This window comes from Cupressus sempervirens, chromosome 2 (genome assembly GCF_028749045.1).
Source record: "Cupressus sempervirens isolate cs-2001-9-10 chromosome 2, ASM2874904v1, whole genome shotgun sequence".
NCBI lineage: Eukaryota > Viridiplantae > Streptophyta > Pinopsida > Cupressales > Cupressaceae > Cupressus > Cupressus sempervirens.
Genome location: NC_143119.1, coordinates 193,303,259 through 193,324,064, shown reverse-complemented (window position 1 = coordinate 193,324,064; position 20,806 = coordinate 193,303,259). Strand labels below are relative to the sequence as shown.

At 36.6% G+C, this 20,806-nt stretch overlaps 1 protein-coding gene across 1 annotated transcript in view; it reads right to left on the bottom strand.

Annotated features, from left to right (window-relative positions):
- Positions 1–20,512, bottom strand: part of LOC149571735 (uncharacterized) — a 33,860-nt gene extending 13,348 nt beyond the window's left edge. The window contains exon 1 of the mRNA XM_089813146.1: positions 19,951–20,512. Within this exon, the coding sequence (XP_089669272.1) occupies positions 19,951–20,209 (259 nt within the window). The 5' untranslated portion in view covers positions 20,210–20,512. The remainder of the gene's footprint in view (positions 1–19,950) is intronic.
- Positions 20,513–20,806: the final 294 nt, after the last annotated feature.

Genomic DNA, 20,806 nt, shown 5'->3' with positions numbered 1-20,806 from the left:
GTCGTACAACACTGGAAGAGTGGTGCACGCCTTCTTGAGAAATGTCGTACGATGTTGAAAAGTGTCGCATGCCTTCTTGAGATATGTCGTACGACACTGGAAGAGTGTCGCACACCTTTAGGAGAAGTGTCACCCTCCCTTAGTAAAAAGTGTCGCACGAATTTTGTGACAAACCTGCGCGTGTCGGCAGCGGGCACTTTTCTTCGTGATCCGTTCTTTTTGTGAGTTGTTTTGGATACCCTTTTGGGCGTTCTTCGACCCTATGTTGTTGCATTTTGTATTCTGGTGGTTTTCGTTAAATGCAGTTTTCCGTGTTCTGTTGTTGTCTCTTGGGGTTTAAAATATATCGTTTAAGGATAAGGAATTAAAGTATAAGGAATTAAATAAGGAATTATTGTATAAGGAATTAAATATACGTCAACTTATACTCAAGATATATTTTAATATATGCGACGAATCTTTTGAGATAGGTTTCAGACCTCTCGGAGATAAGTTATGGATTCTAAGAAATTTCAGGGCTTCAGAAATCCAGACTTAACCAATTTTCAAGGCTTCAAGATTTCAGACTTAGCCAAATTTCGAGATTCTACATTTTACCCCAGCTTGGTGTTTTGTTGATGAGTGGTTGTTTCTTGTGCCCTCATCTTGTTGTGGTGGTTGTTGGCTTTTGTTTGGGTGTGTCAGTTTGGTAGTGGCGTTTGGAGATTCGTTGGTTGCCGAAATTGTGTTGAAGTCTTGTGTTGCGATCTTTGTGATCCCTGTATGATGTTGTCTGTGCATTCATACTTGTAAAAAAAAAACTCTTGGCTTGTATTTCATCCTTGTTTCCAAGGATCTCCGAGCGGGGCATTACACGATTTGCCTATTAAGGATGGCTTCATTATTTCTTTTCTTGAGTCCAAAGTTGGAATGATTTCAGCCTGCATTTTTCTTTCTTTCTGTTAAACTGATATAAGGAGACATCTTGTTAATGAAAGATCATGTTTATGATACCATTTTCGAGTATAATCGTGCATATGTTCTCTGTCAAAGAGTGCCAACTTATACAGAGGTATTGTCAATATACCTCTGAGAAGGAAAGTATATTCTCATTTATAATGCCATAGGCCAGTTTGGGTGTGCAAAGATGGCAATATTTTTATTCCATAAACCAGATATCACTTAAGGAACCACCCAAGAATTCATCCTTGAGGACTGGTATGGTCGGGATGAAAAAGTTGAATGGGAATATCCCTGCAAAAGAAAAGTAAACATAAATTAGTAACAATATTCAAATCTACATAAATAAGTCAGCCCTTGGGAATCCTTTGTATAATTTCTTGTTGTCAAATCAAGTGGTGGGTGATCGAGCTTATGTGATGCCCATCCAAAATCCTTGGCCACGAGGTAGGTTAGTGGCATTAATGTTGTTGTGATCACTAGACTAGAGGTCAAAGTGCTAGCAATTAAAAGATAGGTTGATGGAAGGTGTCCATAGCCTTGTCAACTGACTAGCCGACACTACACTAGTATGCTCAGTGGTAACATTATGGTGTCCCAAGCCTACTCCCAGGGTAGGGCGGGCCTTTCTCGATAGAGATTGTGTGGGGATACTTAAGGGTCACGGTTTGGAGGTTAAACTTGTGCCAATGCTTCTGCTCTCTTCCAGTTGCCAAGACTTGCACAACCCAGGGACATTATCTGCATCTTTCTCAGACATTTATTTCATATTTCCGCATTTCATTTGATGTAGATATATATATAGTCATGTGTTTAGGTTAAGTTATTTCTTTATTCTAATTGTCAGGATTCAGTTACGTGGAAATGCAATGGATAGGGTAGTTTTAACTGAATTTCATGGGAACCTAGAAATTGAAATGTAAGTTTATCTTTCAGTTATGTGAATTGTAAGCTATAGTTAACTCGTATTTTCCCTTTCATGTAAATAAGTAGAATAACTGATATAACTATCACTTATACAAGCCAGTGGACATCCTTCCGGGTAGTGGATCCGTATCTCATTCAAAGGTTTGACTAACAAGGTGAATATTTACATTTATCTTGTTTTACATACTTTATTCATTTCAAGGTTAAAACCTAAACAGAGACTTGACCAAGGCAAGCCCCTTTCACAAACAATTTTCCCCTTTTCTTGTGTGCAGGTGCAGGTTCACAAAGTTACAGATCTTAAGACATGGTTTCCATCACAGATCTGTGATCTCTGTTTTCAGCTCTTCCATGTATACATAGCCCAAAACTGACCTGTGCCAGGTATAGGTTGCCCAAAAATGACCTGTTCCTAGTGCTTTGAGATTTTTATTACCAGGAGTTACAGGTCTCTGGATTCTGTATCTTAGTCGGTTTCTGATTCAAATCTGATTCTAACAGTATGACAGGATTGGTTCAGATCTGAAAGTGCAACCTCTACTACCCCTTAAGGTAAGTTCTTATTCTTTATCTCTCTTCTATAGCACTTACTTTGATGCACTAGATTAGATATCATGTTGCTTATCATTACATAAGTGATTGTTTTACTTTCCTTGCACACATCACATTTTTTTACATTAAACAGAAAAGGATAGCCTAAAAGGGACAAAAAGATCTTGGAATTAACACTTCCTCTTAGGTGTGAACATTGCATTAGCACCCCTACATCTATTTGGGTAGTGCTGATCTGGTTTTCATTGAAAAGGGGTACTATATTTTGGGACAGCCTTGTCCTCTTTTCCACGTGCATAGCATGGTGGTCTACCATTGATTACCATTTTCACCTATACAACAACCATATTTTTATGCAAAAAAATAGCAGATTTTCTCATTAAAAAGCAGTTTTGCGCATGGAATAGCAGTCTCAAGGGAGGACAGCAGCTAGCAGAGAGAAAGGACACATTTCTCAAAAGCAATAGCAAATCATCATTGCGTGAAATGCAAATCAAAAGGAAACAATGGTCGTTAATCTCAGAACAGCAAATTGCATGCATAAACAACCAACCAAAAAGTGAGCGGCAAATCAAGGGAAAAACGAGCTTGGATACAATAGCCATGAGTGTCTTGATAAGAAGATGGTCGTTAACGTGCAGACAGCAGTTATCATGAAGAGAGCAACAGTTCAGTTTTGCAAAAGAGGATGATATTCACAGAAACAATGAGATCCCATGGAGGTAGGGTTTTGAGTCAAGCTCACAGACCCCAATTTATTGATGAGTTTCTCTACCATTTCATCTAAGTTACCCTGGTTCACCCCTAGACCCTACCGGACAAGCTTGGGTACGAACTGGTATCTGGTCCTGGTCTAGTTCACCTGCTAGTCCAGCAAGGTTCAAAAATCAAGGACCCGCTTCAAACTTGTTGATTGTTAGAATGGACTTGGGTGAGCCATGCCCAAATAGGTCAAACCATGCACAAACTTCGACAAACTAAAACCTGCGGACATCATTTAAGTGACATTTTCTGGGAAATTGGATAAAGTTTTGACATGATTATAATGTGTTTCTACATATATTTAAAAATTTATGATGTTATGAACACAATTCATGATGCTATGATTACAAGTTTTAAAGTTTATGGTGTTTTTGCTGTTTAAATCATATGATTTTATGATACTAATATTATGCAAAATAATTGGTGAAATATTTTATGTATTAACAAATGATCAAAGAGATCTCATTATAAAGGGTTTTACGAATGTACATAATGGAAAGAAGATTGTAAAGACGATCTTATCGACAAATAATTAAATATAATACATAATTAACCATTTAAGTAATAAAATAATAATATTCTAATACCCTCCCTTAATGGTCAATTTGTCCACAACACCATTTGTCCCCTAAATTAAACAAACTTATTCGGACCAAGAGGCATGGTGAAAATATCTACAGTCTGATCTGTTGTTGGAACATACTACGATCGTCTTCAAATAACTGACGAATGTAATGGCAATGAACACCCACTTGTTTGGTTCTTTCATGGAAGACCAGGTTCTTGGCAGGTTTGAGAATTCCCTAATTAGTAGAGTGCAAGGGAGTTGGACCTACTTTAGACAACTGCATATCTGCAAGCATTCAACAAAGCCAAACTGCCTCACACGCTGCCTTAATAGCTCCTCGATACTCTACTTATGTGGACGAGAATGAGACTGCACATTGTTTGTTACTAGCCCAGGTGACTACAACAATCCCAAACTGAACACATGTCCAGAAGTTGGTGTCTTATCATCTACCGATCCTGCTCAATCTGAATCTATGAACCCACTGAGTCTGGAATCATGACTCCTAGTGTAAAGAAGTCCATAATCAGAGGTGCGCCCTTCACATAACGCAGCACACGCTTCAGTACTACCCAATGATCAGTTTTGGGAGCTGACATGAAGCATGAAATGTAGCTCACTGCAAAATTGAGATCAAGTCTAGAGGTGGTGAGATAGATGAGGTTGCCCAGTAGTTGTATGTAAGTGGTTTCATCACCAGGAGAATCGAACTTGGCTGATAACTTCAGTCCTTTCTCCATTCATGAGGAAGCAGATTTGCAATTTTGCATTCAAAATTTGTCAAGCAAGTTCCTGGCATACTTAGATTGAGAAAGAAAGATGCTACCATCACGCTGTCAAACCTCAACACCTAAACAATAATGAAAAAGCCCCAAAACTATCATATCAAAATGCTTGCATAGATTTTGTTTGATTTCTGCAATCAAATGTATTGAACTACCAATAATGAGCAAGTTGTTCACATAGAAAACACAAGAACGTCATCACCAAAGTGTTTCATATACAAATTACTGTCAGAAGGGCAACACTAAAAACCGTGAGCAACCAAGTCCTAATCAATCTTCATGTGCCATGCTTAAGTTGCATGTTTGAGTCCATGGAGTGCTTTCTTGAATTGACATACTTGGCAGTCTTTGCCAGCAACCTTGAAACAAAGACGCTGCATCATGTAGACTTCTTCCAGCAACTCATTGTTGAGAAAGGCACTCTTAACATCCATTTGATGGACTTTCCATTCAAACTGAGCTGCAATGGTGAGAAGACGAGTTGTAGTCATCTTGGCAGTAGGAGCAAAAGTCTCCTCATAATCAATGCCCTCCCGATGTGTGAACCCTCAAGCAACTAATCTAGCCTTGTATTTATCTAAGATACCATCCATATGATAGTCAACCTTATAGACGCATTTGCAGCTGATGGGTTTCTTCCCTAAAGGAAGATGAGTGAGAACCAAAGTGTGATTCTTCATTAGACTTTCGTAATCTACATCCATTGCCTGTTCTCAATTTGGAATCCCTTTAGCCTCTTTCAATGTTTGAGGCTCAAAAATACTACAAAGGTTGACCATAAGAGCAAAGTTAAATGTATCTAGCTGCTTGCCCTTATTTCTAAAAGGTCTACCCTCAATGAGCTGATCAGGAAGAAAAGATCATTGATAGTCTTAGCCCACCATTTAGGCTGGAAAGTAGATGTGCCAATATCAAGAGGAATAACTAGAGCTAGAATAGGATTTGCAACAAGTGGAGATTAGCATCATTCGAAGGAAAGTCAAGTAGTGCATCATCAAATTCAGATTTTGCATCATCCCTCCTATCAAGTGGACCTAACGAAAGATGGACAACCAAATCAAAGGCCTTTAAAAGTTGATCCTCTGAATTTTGCTCAAACAAGGAAGAGAGAAATTGTGTTTGTTCTTCATCAAGGACAACATCGTGATTGAAGATAAGACAATCAGTGTCTATCGATTGATTAGCCTTATGGTTGTCAGTGTAAGCTGTAAACATAAGTTTTGACTCTTGGAATCCAACTTGGAGTTCTAGGCGTCTAGAATCCAAAAATATGCTAAAAAGCCAAAAACTTTGAGATGGCTAATCCTAGGTTTGCGACCAATCCAGGCTTCCTCGGGAATATTCCCCTTAAACAATATGTGTTGGAGACCAATTAAAGGAGATAGACTGCAATAAACACTACCTTTGCCCAATATTTCTTAGGAACATTTTTGTGTTCCATCATAACCTGCTCATTTTTGTAATGATGCAGTTGTGATGCTCTATAAAGTTGTTTTATGTGTATGGTGTGGTTAACTAACATTTTATGCCATGTGTATCAGGGCAAGTGGAGAAAGCAGGCACAACAAAACTCCCCTCCATTATCAAACCTAAGAGAGATAATAGAACAACCGAACCCTTTTTCTACTAAGACCTTAAATTTTTGAAATACAATAAACACCTATGATTTATGTTTAAGAAAGCATACCCACATTTTTCTACTAAAATCATCAACAAGAAGAAATATCTCTACACCCAGCAACAAAAGGAGTATTCATTGGATCACATACATCAACATGGACCAACTATAGTACCTTAGAGGCTCGCAATGAGTCACCCTCCTTGAACACTGTCCTATGCTACTTTCCAAACTGACAAGCTCCACAAACTCGATAATTCTGAGTTTGAATTTCAAGCAAGCCATGTACTAAGTCATCCCGAACAAGTTTAGCAAGGTAGTGAATGTTCAAGTGACCATATCACTAATTTCGAAGACTGGTGATAGATGTTGATTTTGTTGCAAAAGCATGCTCGAGAGAATCACCAATATCCAAAAATCTATATAGACCACGATCCTCAATGCCAACAACAACAGTAGCGTGTGGTGCACAATCAACAATCAAACACTTGTGTGAATTGAATACTATATCGAGTTGAGGAAAATGACACATGAGCTGACTCACTGAGAGTAGGTTAAGTTCCATGCCAAGAACATAGTAAATACTATATGAGGAAAATGAGATTCCTTCCACCAAACAGTATCTGAAAGTTGTCCTTGTTGATAACTATATACTCTTCACCTCCTCCAAATATAACTAAATTAGTAAAGGGAGAAAATTTTGTGAGCCAATAACACGTGAGTGAAATACCAAGAAACACCAGAAATCTATATAATAGGCAGAAGACTTCACATGGTCTGCAAGTCTTTAAGCCATGAAGACGTAAAAGGCAGACTCTTTCTGCTCTATGTGTCATTGATCCCCCTCCAACATTAAGTTGGTCAAAGATGCCATCTTGTACGTTTCTCAATGCCCAAAATACAAGAAATAAAGAAGAGGCAATAGCAGATATTCAAAAGCATGGATCCCAATGCAGAAAACAGAGCCCAACTACAACAAACTTCAATAAAAATGATTAAGTACATCTAGCACAGATAGAAAATTTTCAAGACAACCCAAAAAACCTAGAAAGAATCTGAAGTGAAAATTCAAATTCGCTGGCACAAAAAATGAGGCACTCAAAAAAATCTAAGACCAACCCAATTTGAGCTCCCAGAAAACCCACCAAAGAATTTGCAATCAGATTTCAAATCCAACAAGACAACTAAGAGGATTGAACATACCCTAGTCGGCTTCAAAATCTTCACAAAAAAAACCATAAGAATGGTGGAAGTTGACGCAATGCAAGGCAAGAGAATCCCCAAAGGAGATGTCCTAGCCCCTAGCAAATAACCACACAACAGAAGATAACAATAACTTCGAGATTTAGATCCAAAATAATGCCAATTCTCATAGTGTAATCATAAGATTTACATCCAACATGCCCAACTGTAAGGCCTTCCGAGTTACGGCCAAATACATTATCAATTACACTAGTAATTCTGCAAAATCTCACATGATCCAAACCCTAGCTGGCCTAGATCCACAATCTAGTAGAAAGCCCTAGAAGAATCTAAACTTGTGCTCGCAAGCCATCAAGCAACCTTCTTGTTTCCCAAGCTGCAACAACTAGCGCTGCTCAACTTCTCTCTTCTCAGCTACTCCTCTCTAGCTGACTTCCTCCATGTTAGATGATCAATTACTTAAGACTCCACAAGACCCCCTACTTATACCCAACTAAGCAACAAGTCGACCTAGTATGTTACAAATTAAATAAAACCTTACATTAAATACATGTTGAGCCACAAGTCGGCCTACCACAGATATTAAATACCAAATGCCTTAGAAGGCTTACAACATTCATTAAATACACATTAAACAAATAAACAAGACCCAAATAGATCCACACAAACTCCCACAATCGCTCCACATCACGATCTCAATCCTCACGCAATAAATGCATTAAATGCTCCCAGCTCAATCGAGCAAATCTGCAAGAACTCCATCCCGCAAGCCATACTTTCAAGCATCAGCAAATTAACAAGCATTGTCGAGTTCCTCACATGCCGAGCAACATAGTATATGTCGAGCAACAATGTAGATGCCGAGCAAGCCTTCAGCGGCCAAGCCCCCTTCATTACCCAATAACGATCGAGCACCACTTCTTTGGTGACCGAGTCCACAACTCCAAAGCCAAAATCCCTCTAACATGCAGGATTGCCAACTACCTTAGGATGCTTCTACATCAGAAGTTGAGTGTCTTGGCGCGGATTAGAAGCCCTAAATGTCACAGAAGACATCAATAAGAATGATTTGAAATGCGCAAACAAAGACTCGGCCACAATTTTGCATAAATCGTCAATAGAAAACATTGTCTTGCAAGAATAACTCCGATAAAAGAAAAAACGATGACCTAGTAAACAAAAGAGAACATAATTTGCAGAGTAACAACAACAATTCTTCAAAGTTGCAGATGCAAACACAAGCCTTGAGGCACCATAAAAATTTAGAGAAATTAGATGCCCATAAACAAGTTGCAGAGAATGACCGTGATCCATTTTTTTGCAAAAAAAATAGCCCTGAAAAATCCTAGTCAGGTTTGAAAAAAATTACTAACAAACTGGTGATTAAAAGCCCTAGATGTCAGAGAAGACAACACTAAGAATGAGTCAAAATGCCCAACCAAAGACTCCGCCACGATTTTGTATAAATCATCCATAGAAAACACCATCTTGCAAGAAAAACTCTAATAAAAGGGAAAAAAGAAAAAAAAGATGACCCAGTACACTAAAGAGAACATAATTTGCACAGTAATGGCAACAATCCTTCAAAAGGAAGTTGCAGAAGCAAACGCAAGCCTTGAGGCATCGTAAAAAATCAGAGAAATTAGATGCCCATAAATGAGTTGCAGAGAATGGCGGCGATCCAGTTTTTGCAAAAGAAATAGCACTGAAAAATCCTAATCAGATTTGAAAAAAATTACAATAGTGCTTAACAAGCCCAGACTGAAAATTAATTTTGAAAAATTTAATGCAAAAAATTTTAAAAGAGATTATAAATTTTTCAAAAATAGTTGGTAAATTTTTTATGTATTAACAAATGATCGAAGAGACTATAAAAAGTTCTATAAATGTACAAAATATAGTTTCTAATAAGAAACTTAGGAAGATCCTTAAGATGATCTCATCTACAAATAATTAAATATAATACATAATTGACGACTAAGTAATAGAATAATAATATTCCAATAATACTGTGACATTCTAATTTTCTCATGCTTCTAGGCTTCATTTATATATATATATATATATATATATATATGGTTTTGTATGAACGAACCCAAACAACCCCCAAACCTCTTTTCAAATTTTTGTCTTACCAGCAAGCCGGTCCTTCGAACCTGAACTTATAGCCGAACTCAAACCGCTAACTTAGCATTTCATACATATTTTGAGGAGTTTCGCTGCTTTCTTCTTATTTCTTCCTGTGTTAAAGAGGAGTTTCACTGTTAGAGTTGTGTTCACTTTCATGTCAGTAGTATTTTCACTGTTCTTGAAGAAAATCTTTTCATTGTTTGTGGGTCTTTCTCTATTTGGTTTCACTGATCTGTGTAAAGTTATTCAATACCAAAAGGATCACAAATAAGACATTCGCAAGCCTAGACAGAAGGTTGAAAGTGCTTGAAATGGATATATATCAAGACACAGAAAAGCAATGAGGACGAGATATTAGTTCAGAGGAAAAGGTCATGTTTGAAAGGCTAATGACAGTAATCAATGATTGCCAAGACCATAAATAGCAATCTGATCTAAAAATTACAGTCAAAATACAATATTCTGTATATTGAAAAAGTTGATTGAATAAAAACATTGATAAACGTGGTAACTAATAATTGAAAATGATAAATTATTGTTAAAACAAGATTGCAATGGTCATAGGACAACAAAGGACGGCAAGAGTGCCAAGGAAATGAAAGACCAAAGACAGTAACAATTACATCATGACAGTACTATGTCATGGGAAAAAGAACAGTGATATGGCCCTGCCGTAGAACTGTCAGAAAGATGCAAGGAGGGGTTTCTCACAGTCAAATGAGAATATAACAGTGAACAAAATTCTCCACCATTGTTGAACATAAGGTGATAATCTGACAACTGGACTCTTTTCCACTAAAGCCTTGAACTTCTGAAACACATTGAATACCTCTGATTTATGCTGAGAAAAATACACCCACATCTTCCTGCTGAAATCATCAGCAAGCAAGAGAAAATACCTGCATCCTGTGACTGAAGGAGTGTTCATGGGCCCACAAACATCTGCATGGACCAACAGCAAGGGCTTGGATGCCCTCCAAGCATCATTATCTGAAAACAGAGTCTAATGTTGCTTCCCAGCCTAACATGCTCTGCACACTCCATGATTCTGTGTATGAATAGCAAGTAAGCCAACAAAAAGACTCTCGCACAAACTGAGAGAGAGTGGATATTCAGATGCCCATATCACTGATAATGGAAGAATTTTTGGCTTCTATGGCCTGCTCAGGAGAATCACCTGTATCAATGGGTCTATATAGACCATGATCCTGAAGACCAACTGCAACTGTAGTATGTGACTCCTTGTTAACAATAGTACACTTGTGTGCACTGAAAACAGCATCCAACTGAGGAGAATTAAGCATAATCGGACTGACAGACAATAGATTTAGCTTCATACTTGGAACAAAGTACACATTGAGAAATGACAAAACCCTCCAACAAAGTGAAATCTGTACATTTCATTTACCAACTGTACACTCCTCTCCTTGTCCAGAAACAATTGAATCAGAGAAGGGCATGAACTCTGTGAACCAATCCTGATGATGTGTGAAAAGTCGAGAGGCACCAGAGCCAATGTACCAGGCTGAGGATGTGTCATGCTCTGACGGGCATGTGGGCATGAACAGATAGGAGGTAGGAGATAGATCCCTGATCAGAATGTGTAGCCGCTTGGGCCTTCTTCTGAGACCCTTTCTGTAAAGACTGCATGAGAATTAATCGCTTCCTGCAATCTACCTTCAAGGTGACCATATTGGTGACAGTAATTACACTAAACATTCTTCTTAGAAGAAGCTGGAGGTTTACCTGACCCTTTCTGTTGGGTGGACTGAGGTTTACCTTTATGCTTTTCTGAGGCTTTAGTTCTCAAGGCCACCTGTTTAGAAGTGGAGGGGCTGGCATGACTTCTAAACTATCGCTTCCATCTTTCCTGTTGCAAAAGTTTGTTGCAAAGATCAGAGAATGTCAGGGAAACACTAGTAGAAGTGACATTGAGTGTCTCCATGAAGTGCTTGTGGGATCAGGGCAAGCATTTTAGCGTGATCACTACCATATCTTCTTCCTCCATCTTTTAGCCAATACCTCTAACTAATTTCCTAGATCCTTGATTTTCAGCAAATGTGCCTAGAGAGTTGTCTTCTCATCCATCACGATAGGAAACAACAAATACTTTAGAAAGAAAGTGTGTCCCTTCTCAAATGTCTACACACCTAAGAAAGCTGATCCTTTATAACTGAAAGTTTGTGCAGGATGACAACTTCCTGGTTACATTCATCCCATTTATCTTGATTTGTCTAAGCTTGAGCAAGACATGCCTCCATACCCAAAACAATCTTATCGAGACAAATCGAGACAACATTATTCAAATATTGTCATCATGCACTGCTTCCAGGTGTTAGTAGTTGCAGCCATTAAACCGTTGATTCCCTTCTAACATAATGTTGGTCAATGATGCCATCATTGAAACTAAGGTTGCTTGTCAACCTCATGAATATACGAATATCAAGGCAGACTGGACACACTAAAAAACTGAAACCTGCTAAGAAAATAGACTGGATGAACCACCAAGAGAGTGAAAAATGCCAAAGCATTGCTAACTAATTGGAAAGTTGCCAGAAAAAACAAAATACTGCTAGATTTGGCTGCGAAAAGTTTTGCTCATGATGTAGCTAATAAAAACTATAGAAGACTCTTCCCTTTGTTTGAAAAAACTCAGGTCACAAGTGATAAACCCTATTTTGACTAGGGTTGACCCACGACTTGTAGTAAATTCTATTCAAGTTTTCTACAAACTACAGAAAACTAACCCGGACAAATTTTAAATTTAGCTTTCCCACATGTTTTTCTAAAGACGAATTAGAGAAAAAATTAACTCCCACAAAAATTATTCTGACACCGTGAAATTGTTAAAAATGAGAAAATAATTGTATTATCAATGAACTCTTAAATAGAGTTAATAAGCGTATTATCAATGAACTCTTAAATAGAGTTTACAAACACTAATAATAGTATGAACAAAAAAGAAAGGTCGTCTTAATAAAGACAAAATCTTTAAATATAACTGAATGGGTAAACTAAAAAGAAAGACTAAATGACCATTAACTAAAATAAGCAAAAAATACCGAGGTACTAAAATATTAAAAATATTCTAATAACATCAACTATGTTGTGATCTAAATCTCTTACTTCCTGAGAGCCCCAAAATCAAGCATGTGTTGCGATATGCGAAGGGCAATCCTAATTTTGGCATTCTCCACAATAGAAGCACAAATCTAGAGCTCATTGGATTTATAGACTCAAACCGAGGAGAATCTATTACCAATATAAAGTCTACTTCTACGTATGTTTTCAGTTTGGGCATAGGTGTAGTCACATCAACATGGACTAGCAAGAAGTGGCAGACAATAGCTCTCTCCTCTGCCAAAGCCGAATTTTGGATTCCACTAAGGTAATTTGGCTTCAAAGGATGCTTGTCGACATGCACATGCCTCAAGCAAGACCTACTCCCTTGCTTTGGGATAATCAAGGAATTCTAAAGTTGGCCAAAAATCCAGTCTCCCATGAGTGGGCAAAGCATGTTGAACTTCAATGTCATTTCATTTGCCACTTTCTCCAAGACAGATCAGTGATGTTGCAATATGTCCCCGTTGAGGACAAATTGCCAATATACTCACTGAGTCTCTCAATCCAAAAAAGTTTGTCAACTTTAGGGGGGCAACTTGGTGTAGTTGATAGAAAGACTATTAAAAGAGGGTATTAGAGTATTTTTAGTAACTTTGGTTTCTTTATTATTTTTAGCTAGCTTCTAGATTCTTTTTGTTTATGGTCATTTAAGCTCCATTTTTTAATTGTATTGATTAATTTTATTTTAAATCATCTATATTTAGACGACTTTGCTTTTTTGTTAAAGATTTTGTAAACTCTACTCATTTGGGTGAATAGGTAATACAATCATAAAGGTTTTTTAGAGTTCCATGGAAAATGATCTTATTGGTCAAGACTCGAAATCCAAACAATTTTGAAAACATTGAGAATTTTATTTCACATTTCAAATCACCAAGCTACAACTCAAGGACTAACAGAGAGATAACATGCAACTAAATCTTGATATACTATAAAAGTTTATCTTGATTATTATGTCTTTGTTTCTACGATCTATGCTCATAAAAATGCTTTGGGTATTGAATTCAATGTACCTTCCCTTGATGTGTTTGATGATAGTCTAACTAAACAATGTAAAAAGTTAATACAAATGAGTATAGCTAAGTTTTCTAAATAGCATGCATTGGTCACAAATCAATCCACAAGAGTCAAAAAGGCATCACGTAGTTCGAATAAGAAGCAAAAGACAAAATGATAGGCCTATATTGCTTCCAAAACAAAATCACAGTCTTCTTCTACTTCAAAAGCATAATCATGAAAACAAGCACAATATAATGCGTTCAAAGATAGATCTTAGTACTTAGATATCCTCAAGAAGAAGAAAATCAACCATTCCTTTCTCAAGTTTCCTCCTCTTACAATTCTGATAGACAGAAAGGTAAGGTATTGGTAAGATTGTCTCTTCGTCTTCTAAGTCATGGATTCTTTACTCTAGTGCTTCACATCATATGACTTCTTTCAAAACTAGTTCTCCTCATTAGAGTCGAACTCTAACTCTAGATTTTTGTGGGACTAGATTTGTTGTGGTGATGAAATATACAATGATGTTCTTTGTGTACCATCTTTGTCAACAATTCTCTTTTATGTCTCTCATGTCATGCAAACGAGTAAAAGAAAGAGAGTTGAATCTATTGTAGATTCAATTATAATGAAAAAATTAGATGATGGTGCTCCAACTGTGGTTACAAAGGTTTATCATCAATTTAGATTGTGCACATTTTCTCCCTTGGAGCTAGAATTGCCTTTTGTACACTTCTTACACATACTAATCATGTGAGTAAGCTTTGGCACAAGAAAATTGGCATCTCAACTACTACTACCTTCAGCAATTGAGTCAGAAAGATATAATCACAAGGCTTCCAAAAAATCTCTCTTCTTGATGGGGAGTGCCAAGAATGCATCATGTCAAAATATCTGGAGGATAAGTTTGAAAAAGAAGTCTTGGCAAGCTTCACAAGTTTTGAAGCTGAGTTACATTGATCTATTTGAACCCTTCTTGTCCTCGTCTTCGAACAAACTCCAATATGCACCCTTTATTGATGTTTTCTCCAGATTCATTTAGGTATACAATCTTCAACAAAAGTATGCACCATATGAATAATTTCTTGACTTCAAATCCTTCACTAAGAGTCTGAATCAAGATCCTTTGGACGCACAATGGTAAGGAACGTGTGAATCACCTACACAATCCACAACAAAAGATGGTTGCAGAATAGAAGAAGTTAGAATAGAACTTTAAAATACATGACCAATGGCATGATCCACTCTTCCTCACTTGGGTCCATTGTACTGGTCTATAAGTATAAACTATGCTAACTACATTCACAATGCCAGCTTGAAAGGTATCAATTGTTTTGAAGGTCATGGCCATAGAAAACCTAAAGTTGTGCATTTCAATGTTTTTACCCCCCCTATATGGGCCCATATTCCCATAGAAAAATGCAAACCTTTGAAAACACAAAGTAGACCTTATATTTTTGTGGACTATTTTGATGGTGTGAAAGAGTATATGTTGTCATATCCTAATACTCACAAGTTGATCATTGCAATGAGTCTATAATTCAAGGAAATCTCGCCAAGTTTTTACTCTTTCTTTATTCTTTCCTTCGATGTTAACTCCCAATTTTTGACCTAATTTAAAATATAGCCATTGAGGTTCACATGAAGTCAATTGACAGTTAAATTTGTTATAATCCTGCGAAATGGTAAGATAGTTAGTCGTTATAATTTCATGTGAAGATAACATGTTAGTTGATTATTTATCACAAATTCATGGAATTGAATAAGTGGTTAGCTGTTATGATTATTTATGGTAATATGATTTAACTGCGAAGAATTTCCTTGTAGGGAACATGTCAAAGGGGTGGAAGCATTGTCAAAAAAGAATTGGGCACGGGAGCATCACCATCACTGGGCAAATGGGTATGAATAGTGAATCACCGTGGTTGAGGACCTAGCAACTTGAACATCAAGATACAATCAATGAAACCGCATGAGCTATTAAATAAATAATTTTAAAAATAATTTAATTTAATTAAAATATAATGCGTACCCCAAAGGTTTTGAATGATCTTTCACCATATTATTACAATATATACCTATGTATGTACACAGATATAAAAATGAAGTGACACCATCAATTATTTTCTTATAATAAAATGACGCCACCTCACCAATATATTTACATACACATATATAAATATAAATCATAATAATTTTTGAATTATAACCTTCCAACTCTTTTTCCATCTTTTATTCTTTCCTTGTTTGAAACTAATTGAACACTTGGCGTTTTTATTTGGTAAATATTCTTTAAGTTACGGAAGCCAAAGAGTCTTTTTAAAATCTTTTTATATCATGAGTCGGAGGAGACGAAAGAAGGAAGAGAACGTATTCCCGATTTCCATTTTACTATTGCATTTTTCCTTGCTCATTTTGGCTCCCTTAAAACATTTTTGACTCCTTCAATATTTCCATTTTTCTCTATGCATACTTCCAGCTACCATTTCCATTCGAAACCCTGCAAGTTCTCTGCAGATTGTAGCGCTGCCATCCTTGTTACAAGCTCCTGAATATCACTCTACCTTGTTGGAATTAAGGTTGTCTTGCCTACTGCGGTTACACCAAGAAATTAATTTGAAGAAGAACAGATATACAAATGTCTAGCAAGACTCCAGACATTTTGGATTTACTAGAAGTTTTGTTGTTATCAAATTCGTTCAAGATCTTCATAGTCGAAAGGGAGACAAGTTGTTGAGCATCCAACAAGATCCATTCCTTTTCAGATTATCCCAGGTTATGTGGATATCCAAAATCCAAACATTACAATATGATTTTCTTATTTATTTGTTACAGCTAATCTGATTTATATAGCAATAAGCTACAACTTATATCATGATGCAAAATATCTTGCTTGATATCATAGGTTAGATCTTCTCTAGGTTAGAGATGTTTATGGCAAATAAATGTCAAGTAATCATGTTATGAAATCATGATTTATTATGCCATTGAAGATTAGAGTTCAAATGATATTTTCTGCAAGCCTTAAAGAATACATTCATCAAATACAGCTTGTGATAAGCTGGAAACTATATTATTCATGAACAGTTGAGAATCAATAGAAAGAGCTGGTTGCTCCAAGATTCAAACACCTAGTACTCACCCGGCTGTATAGCCAAGGAAAAGGGTGAAGAGGTGACAGAAAGGAATCTGCAATAACATGAAACAAATTCAAATGTGATATAACAATGTTTATCATTTTTAAAAGAAATCATTTAATAGCTCATGCAAGATCACGTTTACTGTTTTCTCTTGCTGTCAAGTTGAGTGGTGTGGTTAGATACCAGGATGCTCAGTGGCTGACAAGGTGTTCCATGTCTAATTATCGGTAGGGAGGGCCTTTCTCGTTAGAGATTGTGTGGGGATAAGTTATAGTCCGAGGGTGGGTGGTTAAGCCCCTGGCAATGTTTCCCTCTCCACAAGATGTTTGACGTGCATTAGATAAAGATAAGCTATGCATTCAAACATTTGTCGAAAATGGGTATTTTTACTTTTATAATGTATATTCAAGTAGAAGGTAAGATTAATTGATTTGTATCATTGTTACAGTTATTTCTTTAAATGAAAACAACTTTTATCGTAAATATAGTTAGCAACCAATTAGATCGATTGATCTTCTAACTGAACATGGAATATATTTATTTGTGAGAGATAGATTTATCTGATGAATTTTTATTTCAATCTTTTAGTTATAAGAACAATAATTATGAACATATTTTCTAATCTTATGTTATTACTACAGTTAAGCAATCGAAATGAAGGAATGATACAGTGGTATTGACGCCCCAAATGATACAGTGGTATCTGATGCCATAAATGATCTAATGGTAATTGATGCCCTAATTGATATAGTGCTATCTGAAGCCCGAAATGATACATTGGTATCTGATGCCTTAAATGATCGAATGGTAATTGAAGCCCTAAATGATACAATGGTATTTGATGCCCTACGTGATCTAATGGTAATCAATGCGTTAATTGATATAGTGGTATGTGATGCCCTAAATGACATAGTGGTATTTAATAGTGATCGTCATTTGATTTTGATATAGTGGTATTTGATGGTAATCGTCAATTTATCCTAAGCGATATTTGTGGACTAATCTGGGTGATAGCAGAAGCATCCCTACAATGATTTCTCAGTTCAAATTACATGGTATGTAGATTTTAATTTCCATAGTAAATTTATTGATAGCGTTTTTGATGTTAGTTATGAGTTTTCCATTTAAGTAATTGTAACTATTAATCTCATTCACATGAACTTAACTGGTATAACTGTCTTCCTATGAAATTGAAGTAATAACTATATTTCTTTGAGTATGTTAGTTCTTAATTAAGACTCGGGAAAAAGTGGTTGTTACATTCGGCCTCCATATATGTTGGTGGTGCTTTAGAGGATTCCCACCCCACAAGTCAAGTAATAATATAGGTCTTTCAAACAATTTCACACAATCACAACATCAAGATAATCCCCATTCCTACACTGACCACTCCAAATCTACAATCTTCTTACTAAGTATCTAATATTGTTGAAAGTGATTGGAGAAGGTATAAAATTCCTTGCTAAGGAAACAAACATGGTATTTGGTCTCACTTTCTAAAAGGAAGAAAACGGTTTGATACAAGTGGATCTGCCAAATCAAGCATATCGTGGATGGTAGAATTGACAAGTTCAAAGCACCACTTATAACAAAAATGTTCCCTCTAGTTGTAAGCATTGGTTAACTACGACCTTTAATGTCATTGCAAAAATGAACTCCCTCTGGTTGATTCTCTCCATTGTAAGTGGTAATCACTGTGTTGTACATCAAATAGGTATGAAGAGTGCCTTCATTTAGGGATCTTCAGTTATGAGCATCTTCGAGAGGAGGTATGCACGAAGCACCCATTGAGACTTATTCAAAATTATTCTTTTGCAGACTTCAGAATCTCAACAGGCTCAAACAAGAACCCCATTGGGGTTGTATTCGGTTTCACGTATGCATTTCTTCCTTTGCATAATACTTTTGTTGCATTTTTAGAGCTATAAGATAGAGCTCTGGCTGATTAATTGGTATAAAAGATTCTGGTATTAGGAGAAAGAAGGCAGTCAATTCTACTGTTTATTTGGATGGTTGCCTACTTTGAATTAGGTGTCTTCTTTCTAAAACAGGCAGACACTTTCTTACAGCTTTAGATCCTAATAATATGTTGGCCCTGCTATTCTAAAACTTGCAAATGTTTTAGATTCAAAAGGAGTTAAAATGTATTTTTTTGAGAAAGCAATTGGAAAGAAAGAGAGTTACTTGAACTTCAGAAAACCAATCACAAAAATCAAAAAGTAGAATCCATGCTCACAACAGAACCAAAAATCTACAGACGTAACTTGATATGTATGTCGCTTTTATTAACTTTTTCAATGGATTAGTTCAAAGGCGCATCCATACAAAACAATAATGGAGTAATTACTCATGTTGCTGTTGTCAAACTACTAACATTGGCATTGATAAAGACAGAAATAACAATTTCGCAACTAGCTATCCAGGGAGTATTTGTTATTCGTACTTGGAAAGATATCGATTTTTAATCAAGGGGGCCTTGATTACTTTACTCCATAGACCAAATGGAGGTGCTGAATTTTTATAAATCAGCTCATTTTGTTCAAGCACGAGAAACTACGTGATGGAGTTAGATATGTTGCAAAAAAGATATTTATACTTGCGTAGATGTACAGGTCCCAAATCAAATTTACAACATCAAAGATTCATTGATTTGGGATGGGTCGACACACTAGATGGCAGGGTATAAGTATGATTTTGCCATGTTCCCAAGTTCGTTCAACTTTAAGAGACCGTAATCAATATTAGACACTCAATTCAGAAATTTTTTTTTGCTTCTCAGGATTTTGGCGTTAGTTCAACAAAAGGCCAATACAAGAGTATAACTTTTAAAAGGAGAATTAACTGGTGAGAGATCGCAAATTGTCAGCTGAGCAGCTGATGCACAAATGATGAAAACATGATAGGCTTCTAAACTTCATTGGTTATAAATGATTTGCCTGGTTACTGACTGGGATTTCTTGGGCAATCAATTAGTAAGCCGCTATCCTCGGCTCAGATCGAATTCGTACCGTTTCGGCTAGAAAGGCCTTCAGACGGATCCAATAACACAGTAAAAACTAAACAAGAATCATAAAAGCTAAATTACAGAGCAATTAGACTGAAAATTCAAATTAAAACCCTAGCTTTGATTCTTTGTCTGAACAGCTATTATTTTCATTTTGTTTAGGTATCCATAAGTGGAATCAGGCAAAGGCACATACATACTTTTCTCAATCGGAAGATCGTCTTCCACAGCGGCATCTGTGGCTGTTGCACTGCCATCCTCTGCCCCGACGCATCGCACTATCTGGGGTTTCAAAAAGTTCGATGTTTTTCTTGCGGTTTTTGCCAGTCTCGGTCCCGAAATGGAAATCGAACTCCCTCGCACTCCAGCCGATCGGAGCGAAACTACAAATGGCTGCCGCATTACTGAAGAAGAAGAGGGCAAAATCACTGTCGGGGTGAAATTAACAGCGGACGCCATTGTTGCAGCTCCTGTCAATGCAAAACAAAACCCAGAACCAAAGATAACAAAACAGAAGATGGAGAGAAAAGCTATGTGGCAATGGAATTTATGGTAGCGTTTGCTGGATATGGGCCATGTTTTGCAATTTTTTTCTTTGATATTCTGGCGGAGAATACAAAGTTTTCTGGGTGTCAAGAGAGGGTGCCATCGCCATGTGGGACAAGTTATTTTATTTTCAATATGTTTGGTGTAAATTAAGTAGAGTTGTTGGTCTGTGTATTCAATGCGGGGTGTTTGGTTTTAGGAGAATGTATCGTGGGCAAGGAAAACCTCATTTGTCCATTGTTTAAGCTTTTTCTGCTCAACATGTCTTCTTTGGATTGATTGTGTGTTCTATGAATGGTGAAAGTTAGCTGTCAATTTTTAAATGGTTGAATATTTTCATTTAACCATTAGACATTGTGGAGAAAGATCTAGTACGTGAGCATGTTTTAATAGTCATCATCACACCAAAGTTGATACTATAGTCATCATGATAGAAAAGTTGATTCGAGATCTATATTTGTATATTTATATTCGGTGATTTAATGTTCAATTTTTTTTATTGGTGCTCTA